We start from the raw sequence: 20,219 nt of genomic DNA, 5'->3' as shown, positions 1-20,219 counted from the left end.
GAATAAGTCAAGAATCCTTTCTTCATCTATTCTATTAAATGCTAATATGCTGAAAATCCATAGAGAGGTAGATACTGGGCAGTCAGCATACTGCACGTGAATGCTGACTAATTTGAAACTAACACTGTAGCAGTGCTATAAGAAAACTGGATAGCTGAGAAAGGATCGAGCATTTCAGTGTTGAGGATTAAGCATTTCACTGTTAGCTGAGCAGTAAGTTGAGAACATTTCAAGCATCAATTTATTTAAAAAGTAAGAATGATGTGGTTTTATTTGTGTAATGCTGTCAGATGCATTATTTTTAAAATGAATGCTGACTACGGCATCTCCAGTTTCAGTCTCATTTACGTTGTCAGAAAAAGCCTAATGAAATGTAGGCCTTTGTTTCAAGGTAGTTAACTTCCTGATCCAGAATCAACAAATTTAACCTTTCTAGTTAGGATGTCAATGTGGCAGAGTTTTCAAGCATTTCAAACAAGCGATTGCACCTTCTCAGGAAATACCAAATTGCTTGGCTATATTATTTTCCTTTTTTTTTTTTTTTCTTTTTTTAAATTGGTGTTCTCATAAGTTCTCACTGACTGGAAAAGAGGAAACATGACCCCCATTTTTAAAAAAGGAAGACCTGAGGAACCACAGGCCGGTCAGTCTTACCTCTGTGCCCAGCAAGATCATGGAGCAGATCCTCCTGGAAATTATGCCAAGGCACATGCAAAATAAGGAGGTGATCCGTGCCCGACCACATGGCTTCACTAAAGGCGTATGGTACCTGACAAATTTGGTGGTCTTCTACAATGGGGTTATAGCATTGGTGGATAAGGGAAGACCAACCGACATCATCTACCTGGACTTGTGCAAAGCATTTGACATTGTCCTGCACAACATCCTTGTCTCTAAATTGGAGAGATATTGATTTGATGGATGGACCACTTGGTGGATAAGGCATTGGCTGGATGGCAACACTAAAAGAGTTGCAGTCAATGGGTCTATGTCCAAGTGGCGAGCATTCCTCAGGGGTCAGTACTGGGACCAGTGCTGTTTAACATCTTTGTTGGTGACATGGACAGTGGGAATATTGCATTCAGTGGATATATTGTGTTCAGCTGTGGGGCCCCCAATACAAGAAGGACACGGACCTGTAGAAGCAAGTCCAGAGGAGGGCCACAAAGATGATCAGAGGGCTGGAGCACATCTCCTGTGACAACAGGCTGAGAGAGTTGGGGTTGTTCAGCCTGGAGAAGAGAAGGCTCCAGGGAGACCTTTTACTAGCCTTCCAGGCACCTACAGGAAAGATGGGGACAGACTCTTAATCAGGGATTGTAGTGATAGGATGAGAGTTAATGGTTTTAAACTGAAAGAGGTTAGATTTAGATTAGATATTAGGAAGAGATTCTTTACTGTGAGGGCAGTGAGACACTGGAACAGGCTGCCCAGAGAAGTTGTGGATGCCCCATCCCTGGAAGTGTTCAAGGCTAGGCTGGATGGGGCTTCTATGATTCTATGATCTTAACCAAAACCCAAAATGGCCAAAATTCAGTGTGGTCCTATTTAGTTAGTTATTCCTCTTGTTGCAAAAAAGACTGCCTTTGTCTGGTGCCTGTTGTAAAAAGTGTCAGGATCTCCTTCCAGGGTCCAACAGATGATGCTGCCCAGCCTGACCATCACATCAGAAAAGACACTCTGAGCTGCTTTTTCAAGTGTGTGTAACATTAGCACAGGGAACTGAGCTACTTCAGGTTAAATAACCGTTGTCTATTGGTCAGTAAGCATGAAAAAAGTAATACTTCAGAAGGATAATAGTATAATTGAACTGCCAAATTAGTCATTCAGGCAAAATATGCTTCTTTTAAGAAGAAAGCACTTTAAAGTACAACTTCACAGAGACATTGTCCCTCTTAAGAGAGTTCTGCTTTGTGTATTCAGTTTACACAAGATTGCTCGAGGACGAGTAGGATGTTAAGCACCGTGTAGCCAGAGAACCATCTTAACAGTCTGGTGCAAATCTGACAGCTCTGTAACTAGTACTTTTTTACTACCCTAAGGAATACTCAGCCCATATTGACCAGCATGCATCAGTTTTGGACTGGTGACTTTTTAAAAGAGAGTGTGTGTGAGAGTGTGTGTGTGTGTGTGTGTGTGTTCATTCAGATCTACATATAGAGTTTATTGGGTGGCACTGCAGTGAGTGTAACTTTAAAAGCACAGTGGCTATTTCCTACATTGGTATCATAAGGAGCTATACTGTTCGTAGTAGCAAGAGTAGTTCTCCATATTTCCTTGCTGTTGGCCTTCTAGGCCTGAAATGCTAATACAAAGAAGAAAAAGTTATCTATCTCGTATAATGAGGTGAGAGCTTGATCCAAATTTTCTGCTGTCTCAAGAACTTCAGCATTTTCAAAGGTGTGGTCCTAAGTCTGGCTTTAGAATGACCCTATCCTTATAGTGGGATATATACAAAGTTCATAAATGTAGATATATCCAAATGTTAGAAAATATTTTCTAGCTTTCAGTAATGAATGTTATTCCTATCTGTTGTAATGATAGATAAAAAAGAAGTGAGCTCCTGCCAAATTAAGCATATAATGGTAGATGCTTTCAAAAATAAAATATGCAATATGGAGAAACTTCACACTTAGCATTGTATAAGTCTGTATTGATAGACACTAGTTTCATTTTTCTTTGCACTGGCAGACACAAGTTTCATTTCCAAGCACCTTTTCCTAAATATTGACTTCGATTTTTTTTTCTTATTTCTGTTAGTCTCCATTTATAGTACTTATTCTCTTTTTATTTCTTTCTAGATGTGGGCAGAAGAAAAAGCTAGTGATTAACAGTGGCAAAGGGGCAGTGGAGGACAGGAAGACAAGTGGATTAAATGGAGATGCCAGCAAATCACAAGAAATGGTGCACTTGGTTCATAAAGAACCGTCAAATGACCAAACAGAACCATGTGATGAATTCCTGACCGTTAATGAGACACAAAATCATCAAGAGCTTGACACGAAGAGTGGAGTGTAATGGTACCAAGTTGCCAAGCAGATCAGAGCTGGGGAAATCAAAAGCACATGGAACTTGGACAGGAATTCACAGATGCACTGTGCTACTGATGTCTTTTGAACATAATTAAATATAAGTTTTATTAATTTTTAATCACTTTAAAATGATGTCTGGGTTATAAAGTTGACATTTGCTTTCTGAAATAAGCCCCCAAGAGTTGCATAACGTTTTCATTTCCCAGTTCATCCACAGAGGACACTTACTGTATCTCGGGTGTTAGGAGGAAGTTTACATCATTGTTCCCCAGATGGAAAGTCTTTGCTGTGCGGAGCTACAGAAGTGTCCAGTCACCCCATCTTACAGGCATTTAAGTTCTAAACTTGCCATGGTACAAGAGTAAGTGAGAAACAAATGTCAAGAGCAAAAATCAAGTTTAAACCAAAAAGGCCTCCTATACAGTGTCTAAAACATCAGAATCCTTCAGAAATGCCTTCCAGCCAGGAAGAGCAGTACGTGCATTCAGAGTCTGCCGGTATAAACAAAAAGTGACATTTTATAATGATTTATGGCTTGGTCTGCAATGAGGGAAACCCAGAAGGACAAAATTTATTTATCTCTATTTTTAAATATCTAGGGTCAAGTCTTCTTGGGAGGGGGGAATAAAGAGATGAAAACACGAGCTGATACATAACAAAGTTCTGTACTTTATTATCCTAACAATCCTTCATTATCCTAACTATCCTAACAATAACAGTTATCCTTGAGTTTTTGAGGTGCTCTTCCCCTTTCATTGGTCACAGTTTGTACATATTTTTAACGAGCCTGTTAATTAAGATAATGAATAAAACAGAATGACCCCAGCTCTATCACACATGCACAAATCAAGCAATTGGATATCATTAGGGAAGATGTCTATTTTATTCCTGAAGAATAGGTCTCTATCTTCCTCTGCTCCATTTTACTTAGGAGTTGCTGAGCCTAGTAAAATTTGTTTTCCCTATAACTATTAAGTTACACCAGTTTTCTGATATTTTAAAAGTTGCCTTTTTATGATCCCGCACACTTCCTCTGAATTCTGTTTCATCCATGTTTTTTCACCTGCTTTTTAAAATTACCAAAAGAAACATTGCTTGCTTCTTGGTACCAGAATTTTAAATTCCATAGAAAAGCTCAAAGAAGATTAAAGGAAACTCTCCCAGCCATGTAATATAGTAAAGTACCTGCAGTTGCATTGTTATTTGCTTTTATTTTGTCCTTATGTGTCTGTTATGTAAAGTATTTGTATTAAGCTATGATGCTGTGCATTATATTGATATGAATCATTAGAAAGAAAATTATTTACTACCAGTGGTCTGTGCCATTTTTAAGAAAGCATATTAGAGTGGAGGGAGAATAATAACTTCTAATTGGGTTGCCTCAAAAAAATGCAAGTAAAAACAATCTAAGGTAATTGCAACCAGTAGTCTGTGTCAGTAGTGGGATGGGGAATGTCCTGTAGCGGGGTTATTTAAATGTTCCTGTTCACTGGCAATATCACCTGCCTTTGAAACTGTTCTGCTAAAACATGTTATTTTATGTTCTCCTTCTGAAGTAATTTGGAGCTAGATAAATACTAACATCAGCTAGCCCTGATTTTACTGGAACATAAAGCACAAGACTGTTGATTATATTTCTCAGTCACAGCCCTCCAGCAGTTTCCCATGTGTTTGATCAAGTTGCTCAGTGTCCTGGTATCTGTAGGCAGCTCTCCTCAGGGGCAATTTACACCTGGGAAAAAGGTCCCAAGATGAGGTGTGATTTTAAAGAACATGTAGGATGTTTTCTGTCTTAATGTAGGTCAGCATGTTTCATCTATGAACAGTCACACAGCTTGTGGTCCAAAGGAGTTTAAACAGGCTGAAGCCTAGGATCAAGGTGATTTACACTGTCAGTACTTGCGGTCCAGTCTCAAACTTATCAGTCCTTTCATTTATTTTAATACTGAACTGTGTAGTGGGAAGTCTGTTGACTCCATGCATTGATTTTTTTTAATTCGTGTAATGTTTTTAAGCAAACTTTTCTATTGTCATTATAAATCAGAATGTTCTGATGAAGACTGTGTTTAAACTGGTGTTATGTACTCATTTCACTAAGTATGGACATCCAGAGTAAGAATTATTCCTCTCTTCAAATCCTAATTGAATATAGTTCTCAATCAAAAGGCGATATTTCATTGTCTTGAAGGCTAAATTTTTCTTAAAAAAAAAAAAAAAAAAGGCCGTGCATGTTATTCATCTCCCTATTCAGATCTTTAGTGGAGAAATCCGCAAACTCCTTCCTAATTTATCTAATGTCACTGGTTGACTTCTTTTTATATTTTTAAGTAGGGAGATACTCAAGTTCTCTTTACAGAGGCAATGCCATTATTTTATATATGCTGATTCTTTTTAGATGTCATGTGATTCATGTGTAATTAAGTTTCATTATAGTTTCAAAACTAGATGGCCATTTCATATGTGTAATATAGTACATATTTTTATCAAACTTAGTTTTATTATTTTTCTGTTGTGTCTACGTATTTTTTACATAGAGCACTTGATACATTTGCATATTTATGTAGCAGATTAATCAGAATGAAAGAAAATATCATCTCTAAATTGTAACTAGAAATAGTATTGCTAAAAACACATTGAACTGTAAAATAAGCTTCCAAAAATAAACTCAATTCCACATTGAGGATAAAAAGTAAGACCAGCATTTTTAGTGGGAGAGAAGTATTCAACAGGATAGTTCAGTTTAGTACTGGTGAGCCAGGGGTCATTTTTTTTGCTTGCAAACTCTAAGCCAGGTTCAGCTGAATGCTGTATGACCTTGTGTGTTCTGCCAGCCTCCCATAAGCTCCCCATATGCTCTGGGAGATAGTGATTAACTCAGCTCCCTTCTAGAAGCAGACAACTTGGTCCAATTTAAGATCAAACTAATAAGATCTTGGTGACTACTCCTGAACCAACGGCATTTGGGAGAGTACAGCACCCAGCAAGATCCGGCCCTTCCTTCAGGGTGCTGACAGACAAGTTGGGTCTTAGCCTACCCTTAGTGCCTGGGAAGAATGAGGAGCTCTCCTAAAAATGCTGAGGAGACCAGGCTGGACATAGAGCAGACCCCATGATCAGCTTGTGTTATTCCTGTCTTGATTGTTTCACCTGCATTTTCTTGAAGATCTTACAAGGAATGTTTCATTAAAATAGAGAAAGGATACGTGGCTATCATATCTACCCACATAGATGTTTAAACCCTTTCTACAACTTCAGTTCCAAAATTATATTTCTGCAGAATATTTTTCATGTGATAGGCATGTCTTTTGTGTGTCCTTTGTCAACAACAACAGCCTTTGTACTAAGTAGTTCGAAGCATGTTTCCTTGAATATTATGAGGAGACAATTGCCAAGTGACTCTTTATCATATAGAAACAATGCTGGGCAGGGACAGAGGTCAGTATATCATCCTGGTTAGGGCTGGTCCTAATTAGTGTTTCTTTTAGTGAAGGAAAGGAATTAAATCCTCTGACAACTGTGTTCTGCCTCAGCATACACAGACATCAGGATATTTTGTAAGCCAGTAGTTTATTTTATGCTATATTAGGCCATCAGCCAATAATTATTTCTTAGCCTTATTAAATAATTCAAGGTTCTGACTTCTCTGGTTGCAAGAGATTTGATTAATCAAATACAAACCCTTTGGGTAACCACTAGTTCTCCTCTGCAGAGGGGAAAAGGACAAAAAGGTGGCAGGAAAAGTGCTGCACTGGGCTGTTCCTTGGGGTGCAGTTCCAGCTGTGTGGGAGTGGGTGACAAAACTCTTGCTCCTTATGGGAGCAAGTGTTGTGCAAAGGTGGTTTTGGAGTGGGAACTCTGGGGGATCAGGGTTGGAGGGGGGACCTAGTTGCTGGGAGAGGAAGTAAAGGGAGAGTGAAATTTCTGTGCTACTACTGTGAAAGTCCCTTCAACATCCCCAGGTCTTTGGCACTTGAATGTTTCACAGCTCTGAGAAAGAAAAAAAATGGCCTTTTCCTGTGAACCCCCCACCTCCAAGTCACCCTCTACATTCAGCACTTCATTTGCAAACTGTTTTTGAATAATTTTCCCCTGGTAGCTTTATTTCTCATTATTACTTTGCCATGCTGCATGTGGCATCCACCAACACCAGGCTGAGAGTAAGCAGCTGTGACCATAAGAAACGAGAGGTAAAGCACAAATTTAGCAATGAGTAACAGTGTCTCACCCATCTGGAGTAAGATCAGCAACGGCAAGATTTCAAGAAAATTTCTCTTCTTGCTCAGCTTCCTGTTTTTAAAGGAAGATGTAAGTACCAGACTTACACAGATCTTCACATAGGTTAACTGTGCTGCTGCACAGTTTTTTTGAAAAGTTGAAATTGAAGAAGCGAATTCATTATCAAAGAAGCCCTCCTGACCTCAAGGCAGCTGATTATTGTTAAAGTGCAAGTAAAGCAGAGGCAGTGAAAGCTTTACATACACTTCAAACACAGCCAATTTTGTCTGGGTGGTTGCAGCAAGCATTAAAAAGGTTTTGCCTGAGCAACAGCTTCAAGGGGTCTCAAACGTTTTATTAAAACTTCTCACTCTACAGGCAAAAGGGCTTTGTATGAACAAGCAGATGGTTGAAACCTATTTTCATACATCCTCTGCTACACAAATCTGTGCATTGAATGCTGATGTGAATGCCATTAGATTTGTGTTTTCTTTCAGAAAAAAAGAAAAAAATTAAAATGATGAAGTTTTGGATCAAAAGAAGTCCACAAAGATTGTCAGGTGAGAAGATGACTATTTTTGTTTTCAGAATTAGAGAGTTTTAGCTAGTTTTAGTATCCCAGATAGAAGATCTAGCTGTACAAAATTACTTTTTTTTTTCTGAAGATTCACCATGCCTAATACATAACACAGCTTTCCCTTCGTACTAAAATGAAATTCTTACAATTAATTTATTTCCTGTTTGAAACATCTGTGTAAATTTACAGTAAAATAGGATTGTCAAGTCAAATAGGATCTGAAATAAAGTTAAGTGCATCTATTGGAAAACCCTCAAGCATTTTTAAGAATATTAGGGAAAAGTCTCACTCTTAAACACCCACCTAACTCAGACTTCAGTTCAGCAGCAGCTTTCTTCCAGTGCTGAAGATGAGGCAAGAGTCTGCCTTGTAAGTGATGCCAACAGCACAGCTGAAGTCAGCGGTGTGTAGGTTGGCAGTGGGAAATCAGCATGCAGCTCATAGGCAGTGGAAGATTTGTACATCAAAAAGTTTCCAGGTCTGCTGAGTTAGTCCTGAAGTCCTTCAAACTCCCAGAGCAACCCAGGACAGAGGAAGATGCGATAAGGCATTTTCCATCTCTTCTCCAGAGGCTGAATGTTTTGTATTCAGCTTCAGAAAGCCTTGCCTCAGGCAATTGTGTTAGGGTGGGGTCAGCTTTAATGTGTGTATAAATGGCTTGGTTACAGCAGAGTTTTAGCTTTAAATCTAAATTTACTTGCAGTCATCTGTGTACATCTAGCTTCTGGCACCACATACTCAAAAGACTTTTTTTTCCCCCGGCTTAATCTGGGGGAGGGAAAAAAAAAAAAAAAAAGCTTAGATAATTTTCAGTGACCACACTTTCCTTGTATTAACTGAGAGTCCATGCTTTCATTTTACCCCGAACAAACAGTAATAAACTGAGTATATTTTAGCTCGTGATTGGATATCTTGAGTTTATATTCATCACTTTTTTCAGCCTAGACTTTTTAATAACAAGCATCTGGTTCAGGGCTGCTGCTGCAGCAGCAGTTGGGAATCAGCTGTCTTTTCTTGCCTGCATATCTCCACAGCAGCAGTTCTCAAGTGGTGTCTGTGGATCACAGGAGAGTGATCCGTGGAGCACCTTTGGGCACCGCAGTAAGAAAACAGCCAAATGGAGGTATATCAGTCTTATAAATGGCTATGGGAAAGGCAAACATATTTTTAGTTCAGGCACGAGTGATAATGAATAGCACAACACTGTGAAAGACAGACCTTAGGTTGTTGTGAAAGACAGACCTTAGGCTGTTTTTCTAAATACTCGTCCTTGTACTACAGAAGCACCATAAACAGTGTGAGGCTTCATTCCTCCAGATCCCACCCCTGCGAGTTTCAGTGGGCAGCAGTCAGCTTTGTAATTTATGTGTCTACACATACACGTTTTGTTTATCACCACAGAACCTGCCTGCCTTGCTAGCAGTGCTATGACCGCAAGACCTGATCTTGCATGCAGTCTAGTTTCCTTCCTGCACCTGCTGTAGCAGAAGAGTGCTTTCATTGCATGCTGTCCACACGAGACAAGCAGACAGCCACCTGCTGAAGCTATGAATCCGCCTTAGCTTTGTGTGCCTGCCCAGGGCTCTGCACAGCTCGGAGCTTCAGTGGCACTAAACCCTGCTGGGTTATTTATACATTCTTGCAGTATAACTGCTTGTGGCAAATAACCCTTGATAGCCCAGGTTTTTTTAATGTTGTTTTTAATGTTGTTTTTCTCCTAAAACACTGTAAGTTGGGGCCACCTGTTTCTTTCATATCCTTGTCCTGTTTACATGTACTATCTAATACAAAGGAGAAGACTGTTTAAGCTTTAGCAGCCCTGAAGCATTCTCTCATTTTTTCTTTCATGCCTGAGAGGGGATATGAAAATATCTCTTAATATGGGTCAATAATTCATGACTCACTGTCTTTTATAGCACCTTATAGCAGATGCTTTCCTGTAGAGGGGGACACATTCCAGATACAAAGACACTCCTGAAATAGTATTTTTTTCTAAGGCTGAGGACACGGAGAAAGAGGGGCACACAAGAGGTTTGCAAGGGCTTAGAGAATCAGCCTTTGGGGTATGTATTTTCAAGAGACAACTTCATATAATTGCAGAATTGGCCCCTGAATGGGTTGGGTTTTTTAGGTCATTCTTGCAGAAACATTGTTTTGAAAAAAGCAGCATACCTAGGTCACAGTGTCAAGCCTTCCATTTCAAACTTTTTGGGATGATGTGTAACAAAAGAATAACCCCCTTTTATAGAAGGAATTTGAATGCACACAATGCGCATAAAATATGTAGGTGAGTGATGGGGAATCCTGAGCGCAACAAACTTCAGGAAGGAATTTTACATCAGCAGCATGCATTTATTAACAACTGGTTTTGATGAGGCCAGGTTGGGATGTTTCTGCCTTTGGCAGAAAGAAGCAACGTGGTACAGGAATGGCAGCAGATAGCCGAGGCCTCAGATTTAACTTTTGCCCAAAGATCTTCCTAGTGCTGCATTAGGACTTGGTTCGTTACTGACTCAGAGGGCAGATTGCCAGCTGAAGCACTGCCAAAGCCACTTCCTGCCATGCCTGGATTTTCTTTGGAAACCTCTCAAGTGGAGGTTAGATTAGTAAGAATTTAGTAAGTCTGCGCCCAGGGTTGCGCAGACTGTTAAACCTCATAACCTGGGTTTCAGTTATATGTCCTGATCACACAAGGGTAGCTATTTCTGTAATGTGTGCTATTCTGAGCATAAATGTTGGAGCTTTCTCTCCGTACTTAGCAACTCCATGAGCATCTCTTAATTCATGTATTAAATCGAGTGGATTTCTTTACAAAGTGCTCCAGGCGTGCAGCTACAGGCTTTATTTACTATTGTTTTAGAAAAGCTATGAGGAAGAGATTTATTTTTTAGCAGTTGGGGGAGGGAAGGTAGGTTTCTAAAGAAACTGCAACCATTGCATTGTATCCTCCTCTTCTAACATCTCTTCCACTTCTCTAGACTTCATTGCCAAGAATTATCGTTAGTACATCCTGGCCTATGTGGCAAATGAGCTCATTTGCAAGCGGCACTCTGGAATATTTGGAAGATGCAGTGGGAGTTGAGATTTCTAACACTGTGGCAAAGTGAGGTCCATCTTCTACCCTGCCTGCAGTCTTCAGAACAGACAGCGTCTCACATAAGACTGCTTTATCTAAACTCCTACCCAAAGCATTCCCATATTGAGCCCAGGCTGACATTAAAACTCACAGATACAAGCCATGAAAATTATGAATCAACATTTATTGATGGTATGTACATAAAAGGTACAACACTTAGTGAAATATTATATTCACAATTATTTGCGGTATAGAAAGAACGTCTAACTTGTTTTATACATGAAAGTTACAGAAATCTGTTCACATTGTAAGAAAGCATTAAAAGCAAATGACTACCAATCATTTTAAGGAGGAAAGGATCTGAACTACAAAAATAGACTCAGTTTACAAGGCATTTCAACTACAATATGCAAGATCAGAGCCCAGAGTTAGAAGAAATTTTATCATCTGCATTCACTAGTTTTTAAACAAACAGTATGTCAATTCAAAATCTGGGGAACTTCTTGAGTGTAAGAAAAAGACCAAACTTATCCCTATTCCTTTTTATCCTTTTTACATGAAACATCTCAAAACAATCCAGCTTGTGCCTGGTCACTTTTAAGAGGGGGCAAGGGATGACGAATAAGTGGTGCACAGTACTGTAGTGTGCAATTCATACTGAAGCATCATAATGGGACTCACCAAGCAGGATACTTCCTGTGCTTTGGGGCCCGATTTTGATCTCTTTCATCTTACAGGGGATGATTATATTTATAGGATCCAGGCCCAGGGTATCGAGGAATGAACCAGCTTCTTCTTACTGTTCCAAGGTCTTTCAGAAACACCTTCAGGTTTTGCCCCAGAAAGGTCTTATTTTCTCACAGACCTGAACTGCAGCCGTGATTTCAGAAAATTTTTGCCACTGACTATATAGTTCATATGTCTGTTTTATGATCAGACAGTTTGTAAATAACAGGCCTGTAAAATAACCACAGCCCCTCAAGAAGCATTTAGCTTTACATTTAATTTCCAATAACTATTAATATCTATTCTTAACAATGAAAGAAACAGCACACCTTCGCCCATGAGTGCATTCATCTTTTTCAGAGATTTTTTCTGCCAAGGGGATGAAGCAGAGGTTCCTACTTTGACTTCTTGGGCACTCTGGAGAGAACCGGCAGCCCCCTGCTGCCTGCAGCCTTGTCCAGTCACAGCCGTGTGACTGCACTTGCTTTGCTAGCATCTGTGGTCAAGAAGGAACTGGAAGTGACACAGAGGGATCCTGCTATGCTGTGACATGACTAGGGGCTGAATGACACAGAGTCAAAAGCAGCCAGGGCATTTAGCGGGAGTGCAGTTAGATCAATTTCCCCTTATTCACTGTGCCAATTTAAACAGTGACTTACTAAACTTTTGGTGATAAAGAGTTCCAAAATTTCAAGCAAACCAGAAAAAAACAAAACAGAAACTAATCATTCTAGGTGAACATTAATTCTTAATGTCATAACAACTGCATTCACAAGGCAGCAAATCTATGCTGGGATCACTTTCACTCACTACCGGGGAACTATGCACATGCAGCTACTAACACATACCACACTGGTTATAGCTGAAAACTGAAAATAACATTTACAAGAAGTTGGCTGCATACATGATTCTGAATGTTATCAGAACAGGATACTCTATAATATACAGATAAAGCAGTTACTAAGCTGTGGAATCTAATCAGTTGAATGACCAAAAGGAAACAAACCCAGACACAAATTAAAAACAAAAAGTAGAAAAAATTTTTAAAAGACAATCTAATTTTCTGCTATGGCTCAATACACAGAAATCAATTAAATTAAATTAAAGCACTGCTACGCATACTGTATACACCATTTCACTGAAATTACATGTTGATAGCTACATTATCTACACTAAGTGCAGAGAGGCACTGGACGCCATGCTTCAACAAAATGTCAAAACTGGTATCAATAAGGTTTTAGTAACTCAGCACTATTCTACCTGCAGTTCCTATTAAGATAATACCTGGTATATCTGATTTAAAATACAAGAAAGAGATTAAAATACAAGGATATACCAACACACTTCCTACATGTATATCTACTAGAAATTTAGTCTCCAAAACCTCAGCAGAATAACATGGCCCCATAGATTTCTGAATAGTTGAAGAGATACCCAGTATCAGCCACACTGGGACAGCACTACTTGCTATTCAATGTTTTCTTTGTTTTGAATCACAGTCAAAGGGCACAAAGGACACAAAATATTTTTTGTTATATAATTGTTATGAATATTTATATTATTTTTATTCCTCTAAAACAGTTCCTTGTTAATTAAATAGAAATTATTATAGCCACGGCCTTAATGCCAACAGGCATTTGCCTAGTGGGAACAGATGACCATAACAGAGAAGCAACTCTCACTTGTCTGGGTAAAAAATGTAGTGGTTGTTCTCTTTAATATATATAAGAAAGCAGGAGGTATTTGTATGGATGCTACCCAGTTACATTGCTCCCGTGGTTGTTCTGTTGGTCCCTTTTCAAGAAGGCAAAGGTTCTTTCCACCGGCTGAACTCATACACACTGTATTGTAGCAAGATGGACTGGGTACCTGATAACATATTTTTTGCCTACACAGATCTCCAGTTTTCTATAAGCTGTATTCTGAGTCAGTCAATTATACATGATCATACCTAAGTATAATATCATGATTATACCTAAGAAAGAACTGCAGGATTTGGCAAAGGTAACACCAGGAAAAATGAGGGACGATCGCCCAAGAGAGTCAATCTAGAAGATTGTTCAGATAATTATAACATTGTTCCATAATGAACTGCAGCATTTAAGGACATCTTGAAATTCCTATTTGATTCTTGCATTTTGTGCTTTGTTTATAATTCATCACTAAACATAACACAAAAATATTTCATCAATCCTAAATGATATAAGAAAGCTGGTTTTGTTCTAAGGTACAGATCACCTTATAAGGATTGTTCCCCTACTGTATATGGTCATATAGAAAAAAGTATAAGAAAATATTAGTGTGTCTGTAAATTACAGATACTAGGTAATTTAGTTCAGTCTACACTGTAGTTTCCAGAGAACAAGTACAAACCCCTAAAACCTGTATTAATAACTAAATCAGTATTAAGCATGTAATATTTAACAATATAAATACATATGCAGCTTTTTCTCATGCATTCTACAAGCTAGAGTTGACACCAGATAACAGGAAATTTAAGAAAGGAGTAGGATACATTGGATGGAAGTGTATGCAATTGTCTTTAAGAAGGAAGGACAACCTGTAGTACACAAGAACTCACAAGCCTATAATCTACAACAGTGACTGTAAAATCAATTTATAAACATAGTTTGCATACAGTCTTTGAAAAACTGTAGAAAAAAAATAACAATACAAAAATCCCTGCAAACTACACTATTTATATAGAAAGCAATATGCAGATACCAGGCAATCCAGATTGTGTGATTCTGTCTATGACAGTTTCCCTTCGTGTATTGGTGTGTGCCACAGGGCATCTTTAAAAACAATTGCAGAACTCCTGAATTTTGAAAAATAGACTAGAAGGATTGGACACTGGCATCGATCAGCCTTGGCTCTGCAGCAGCACGTAGTTAGAAATGAAAGGGGATCAACAGTTGGGTGAGGTGACAAATCTCACAAGTCATCTTGCCTTCCCAAATCCTACGTTAGCCTGTTTATTTCCATCCTGGACTAGTAGAGACCTACTCAGTGTCTTGGTCATATGCTCTAGGTTTTTTCAGTGTTTGAAACCTCTGTTTTCCATAAGACTCATAGTTGCAATTGCACAACCACCTTGTCTGTTAGGAGTTGTATCAACCCGGTAGTAGAAGTCACCAGGTTTCCCCCAAGCAGGTGAAGATGTTTCTGGGACATTGGGCACATGCGAGGGATGGTTCCTCAGAGGCTTGTGCCAGGGAGCCCACTCATACAAGAAGTAAATGAATTACCAGCACCTGAGCATCAGCAGTGGTTTGACTCATTCATAGCAGCAGATTTCAATTTAGCATCAAACATCATCAGGAGTAAAAAATGAGGGAGGCATCCATTGTACAGTCTGTACCCAGACACTGTTGCTGGGTTACCAGGAGTCCTGCCTGAGGTGTGCAGAACTGCAGAATCTTCTTTGTCTGAGGACCATGGAGACACACAGCCTTGGTGTCTATGTGGGAAGAAAGATCAATGACTTTGGAAGGAATATGCACCAAATACATTGTTTCAGGTAAATTGTGAGCAAGAACATAACGCTTTCAAAAATAACATGGTGAAGCCGAACGATTTCTTTACAGCTGGACTGCGTTCTTTGACACTTCAGTATTGCAATTCCTTTTTTTTTTTTTTTTGTATTTGATGCAACATGTTTCAGGTAAATTGTGAGCAAGAACATAACGCTTTCAAAAATAACATGGTGAAGCCGAACGATTTCTTTACAGCTGGACTGCGTTCTTTGACACTTCAGTATTGCAATTCCTTTTTTTTTTTTTTTTTGCAGTACTTGAAGCTACACTCTATATATCGTTATTCAGACAAAGAAAATTTGGTACATATTTTTCCTTCAAAGTCATCAATATGACTGGAGAGAAGAAAATAGCTTATCTTCCCAAGAGCGCTTTCTGCTTGGAATAGGAGCTTCTCCATAGTCTTATATGGTGAATTATAGCCGAGATGAATTGTCCCAATGGACTATACACCTAATACTATACACCATAATAACTAATATGAAAAATATCTTAATTGTGGCCTTAGAAGTCACAGTAATAAAATCAAGCATAGTCTTCTGGCTCATAACAGATTAATATTACAGTACATTTTTATAAAGTGCCCTTATTTATCCTTCTGTAGATTAATTCAAATCCAGCAATAAAAATAGATGAATGGAACTTAATGAAATGAGAAACGGTTATACCTTTACATCTCCACAAAAGGTTTCTTCTGAGACTGGTACTAAAGCTCAGAGCCTTTTTAAAGATAATTACAGAAGTGAATGTCAGAGGTGAGGCTTAGTACTGCCTATGGTTTGGGGGATTTGTGTCATTGCTGCTGTATTGCTACAACAAGGCTGCAACAACACAAGTGAAGGCAAGGAAGCAAAGAAAATCCAGGCAGTTGCCAGAATAAATTTGTTCAAACACTGTTGCTGCAGCTTCTCAGATTCACAGTCTGCTCTTCTGAGTAGCTACTGATGGAAAACTAATGACCCTAGGGGTGACGGAAAACAAATCAGAAATCTGTACTACTTGTACTTTTTAAAGTGGCAAAAGGTTTGGAATTCCATGTGCTTTGAGAAAGAAAGGGAGATCAGCTGTATTTCAAGGAAGAAATAGAAAAAAATGTAATGATAGTGATCCTTATTTTTGTGCTGAGTTTTAAATTCATTGCTGAAATTGTAGCATAGAAACAATTAGGCAAAAAAAGAAGCATCTTGGAAGAAAACTTTTGGATATGAGAATCAACGTCATTATAAATAGCAGACAAAGACTATTCTTTAGGATAGGATTGTGAAATGCCTCATAAATTAACAGAGACAGGAAGGGACTTGACCTTTCCTGGAAGCCCGTGACTTCCACAGATCTCAGTAGGGCTTTCATGTAATTAGAGCATCGCAGCCACGGCAAATTACAGCGCACACAGTTTTTCAAAGACATACTGAGTTTCTCACCAATTTAATGGGAAGGAGCTCATCCCATAATGGCTTTCAGATGGCTTACCCCCTACCTATTTGAAGCACCTTCATGTACAAGACGCACGTGTGCTTCTTACAATGCTGGTGCAGCCTTTGTCTTCTAAGGGAAGCAAAGAAATAAATTCAGTAGCAAAGTGCTCCACCTTTTCTGTAGTTTTAACATACAGTGTGCTTTAGTTTCAATAAACAGATATTAAGAGAATGCCAACCTAGCTTCAGCAGTAAATGCATAAAGCAAATGCATAAGCATGTTGATAATTAAGCATGCAATTAACTGAGTCTTTGCCCGGTCTAGACTTTTCCATGTACCAGTGTGTTGTAAGCAATCCAAAGGATATCACAGTTGCACAGAAAAGGCTGCGGGGAACTGACAGAGCAGCAAATGAGATGAATGTAGAAAGAAATGTTAATTTGTTTAGGAACTACAGAGGAAACAAATCACTTTCCGCTGTGCTTTTCCTTTAACTTTGCCAGCCCAGCACCGTGAACAAATACAAAAGATTTGCCAGATGCAAATTAAAAAGAGACTGGCCAGTAACCAGAACTGCCTGCTAAAATGTGAACCTTATATTAACTGAAGTAGCCGGTCCCTGGGTTATTTTATGTTTATTTAGTTAAGTAGCAACCCAGCCTCATGTGGAGTGAGCAAATTGAGAAATGCAAGCCAAGAGTGACATAAATTTTCCCAGAGAAACTGAAAGCTTTTTGGTGGTTAAATATAGTGCTGTGCTATATTAAATATTCATTCAGGCTAAAAGCAGAGGAGTATACCAAAAACAACATTTCTCCTTCTCCGACATCCACATTTAAATAGAGAAAAAATACCATAATTATCTTTTGAAACATCCCTGAGTTACTGTATCTACAGAATTACTATTTTAAAATCACAGTCTGTTATTCCAGACCTATCAAAAGACCCAAATTTATTCTCTCTTATGCAGGTGGGGTTTCTCTAGCATCTCATTCCTTCCTCCCCTTGCCTCCATCCAAAGAAGCACTCTCCAAAGGACAATACATCCCAAGTGGATTAGTGTAAGCATGTTCTAAGTGTTTCTCAATATGTAATTTTGTGGAGCTGCCTAGTCACATGTTGCTGGTATTCCTATTTGTTTCCAACTGCTAAACAATTTCAAATGACAACTAAAAGTGTACGGACCAATTTTCTAAAGGTACTTTCGAAGCAAGAAAGGCTGCTCCTAAAAAACTGCTACACTGAAGAGGACGGAAAGTCATCTATAAATGGGCAATCTGTGCCATGAAACAGCTCAAGAATGCTGGATATAACCTGGGGTAAACACTGTGTGTTATTCTTGGATATAACTACCAACCAAGTCACAGCAAATTTCACTGAATATGAGCCAGCACACTCAGAATACAGAACATGTTACACCTACACATCATCTGAGGCACATTTCTGGCACATAACCCAGTGGTAAAAATGTCTTCGAATGCAAACTGGGAGAAGCAGCAGTATATCCAGGTTAAGTCTGGATATGCTAATACCAATGACTGAAGAAAAGAGAAGACAACCTGCCTGCCACTTCTTTTAATATCCTACAATTCCGTCCCTCACAAAAAAAATCCTTAAGATGCTTCAGGAGGCCTCTGGAAAAGGTCTCCATCTCTAATACATGTTAAGAGGCCTACAGAATTCCCAGTGGTTCAATATTTGTTAAATTATATAGGCCATTTTGCTTAGGAGTGTAGTCATGGCATGCAAGTGAGGAGAAAAATACAATGCCAAGAAAAATATTCCACAACAACAAATGCTTAAATGAGGGATACTCTGACAATGGACTTGCACATCATTAATCATGCAAGTAGCCTGGGCTGCCTCAGGTCTGTGTGCTTTTTCGGATATATTTATATGAATGCAGATGAGCAAAAGCAGATCATATTTATATTCTAATAGCTTCTACAGAGCCAAACTCTACAATTAAACATATTATTCTTTTTTAAACCCATGACAGGTCTGAGTACAGACAGTGAATGGCCTCTGTCTGTAACTGTTTCAACTCTGTTTTCTGTGATTTTCAAGTTCACTGTATGCTCATATTCTGATTCATTCTCAGAACCTCTGACAGCTCCCCCAAAAATTTCACAAAGCTTGTTCTGTGGGTAAAGCCTCCCAAGGCCACATGGCTCAGCTTTGCTACAGAACATTGCTAATAGTACAGTAGCATTCACCAGTGTCTTAAAATTGCCGAGTATTAACAAGCACCTTTAAAAACACTTCACAGGTTGATTATTGTGACTGTAATTTCTTCTGACAGGATAAGTCATCTATATTATGTTGACAAAACACCATCTCATTAATTCAAGATGCCAGATGCTCTAAGGAACTTTTCTCTGATATTAGAGGGTTATATGTTACTCTGCAAAACAGAGAGAGAGAGATGTATATTCAATGTACTGGTCTAAATCCTGAAATTCTGGTTTATTCTTCATTCAGTCCTAACCCTGGCCAAATTCTATTAACCTTACATGGAATTTGGCTTAGCAATGAATTCAGGATTTAGCCATTCTCTGAAATATGACATATACTTGAAAGATGGCTTTCACTTCATACCAAATGCTACTGATGATCACATTCCAAAACTCTCCATTTCTTAGAGTAATGGAGTTGGAATTTGTTTATAGGTAATTATCAAGTACCCAATCATGACATCCATGATCAATCTTAGTCATGCCTTACTTGAGTAGTCCCATCCACAATAAGGAAGCCCTCTGACATCAGTGGACTGAGTGAATAGTAAGATGCTACCTACTTTGGTGACAATGGCATAATTGAGCCCATGGTATTCTGTATTTTGTACATCAGGCATAGATTTAGCAAAGGAACTATCACCCCGGCAATAATACTGCTGTGTATTATATGATGCATTGTGGCCACAAAGCAGCGCAGCCTTATCATAACATAAAGGCTGCACCTGCCCTGGGACAACTGGTAAAAACACATCACACACACACACAAATCTAAGATCTTGTCTTGTTGCTAAGTATTAGTTGTACTGATGTAACAAAATGTCTGGGATAATTTATTGACTTCTATACATTATCCTGCCCCTGGATCTAAGCTCAGTTTAAAGTACCACTAGGCACAAAGATACAGTGCTTGTTATTATTGCAACAAAGAGAAATCTTTATGGACATTTTCAAAAGATACTTTAGCCATACAGTGCTAAACAGATCAGGTATGCCACAAGAGTCACCAAAACACTTGAAGGTTTAAGTAGTGTTATGTTTCTCTTGTATTTGTGACCCTGAGCCCCTGTAGTGAACCAGCATTTTGATCTTCCCATTTTTCAGCATTTACATTCTCCGTGTCTTGAATGAAAGGGGAGGCAGGTGAGAGCACGTTGCACTGAACAGAGTATTCTCCAGCTGCATCATCCAAACAGTAACACAAGGGAGACAGATGGTTATGGATCATTGCTTGGCAAAGACACTAAAATGACTTGATGAGATCTTTGCTAAGTTTCAGTTAAGAAATTAAGTAAGCAGAAACTGTAGAGGTTAAACAGAAAAGAGAGAAATCTTCTGTAATCATAATATCTTTTGCCAGAAGACAGCTTCAGGGCTTATTAAAGATGGAGCTAGGAATCTCTTCCC

At 38.8% G+C, this 20,219-nt stretch overlaps 1 protein-coding gene across 1 annotated transcript in view; it reads left to right on the top strand.

Moving 5' to 3' along the window:
- The window catches only part of CD44 (CD44 molecule (Indian blood group)), a 77,584-nt gene extending 74,566 nt beyond the window's left edge, over positions 1 to 3,018 (top strand). Inside the window, exon 15 of the mRNA XM_009881499.1 lies at positions 2,802 to 3,018. Within this exon, the coding sequence (XP_009879801.1) occupies positions 2,802 to 3,018 (217 nt within the window). The remainder of the gene's footprint in view (positions 1 to 2,801) is intronic.
- The last annotated feature ends 17,201 nt before the right edge of the window (positions 3,019 to 20,219 follow it).

The sequence above is a fragment of the Charadrius vociferus genome, unplaced genomic scaffold (assembly GCF_000708025.1).
Source record: "Charadrius vociferus isolate BGI_N301 unplaced genomic scaffold, ASM70802v2 scaffold873, whole genome shotgun sequence".
NCBI classification, from domain to species: domain Eukaryota; kingdom Metazoa; phylum Chordata; class Aves; order Charadriiformes; family Charadriidae; genus Charadrius; species Charadrius vociferus.
The sequence above is the reverse complement of the archived record's forward strand: the minus strand, read 5'-3'. Positions and strand labels throughout refer to the sequence as shown.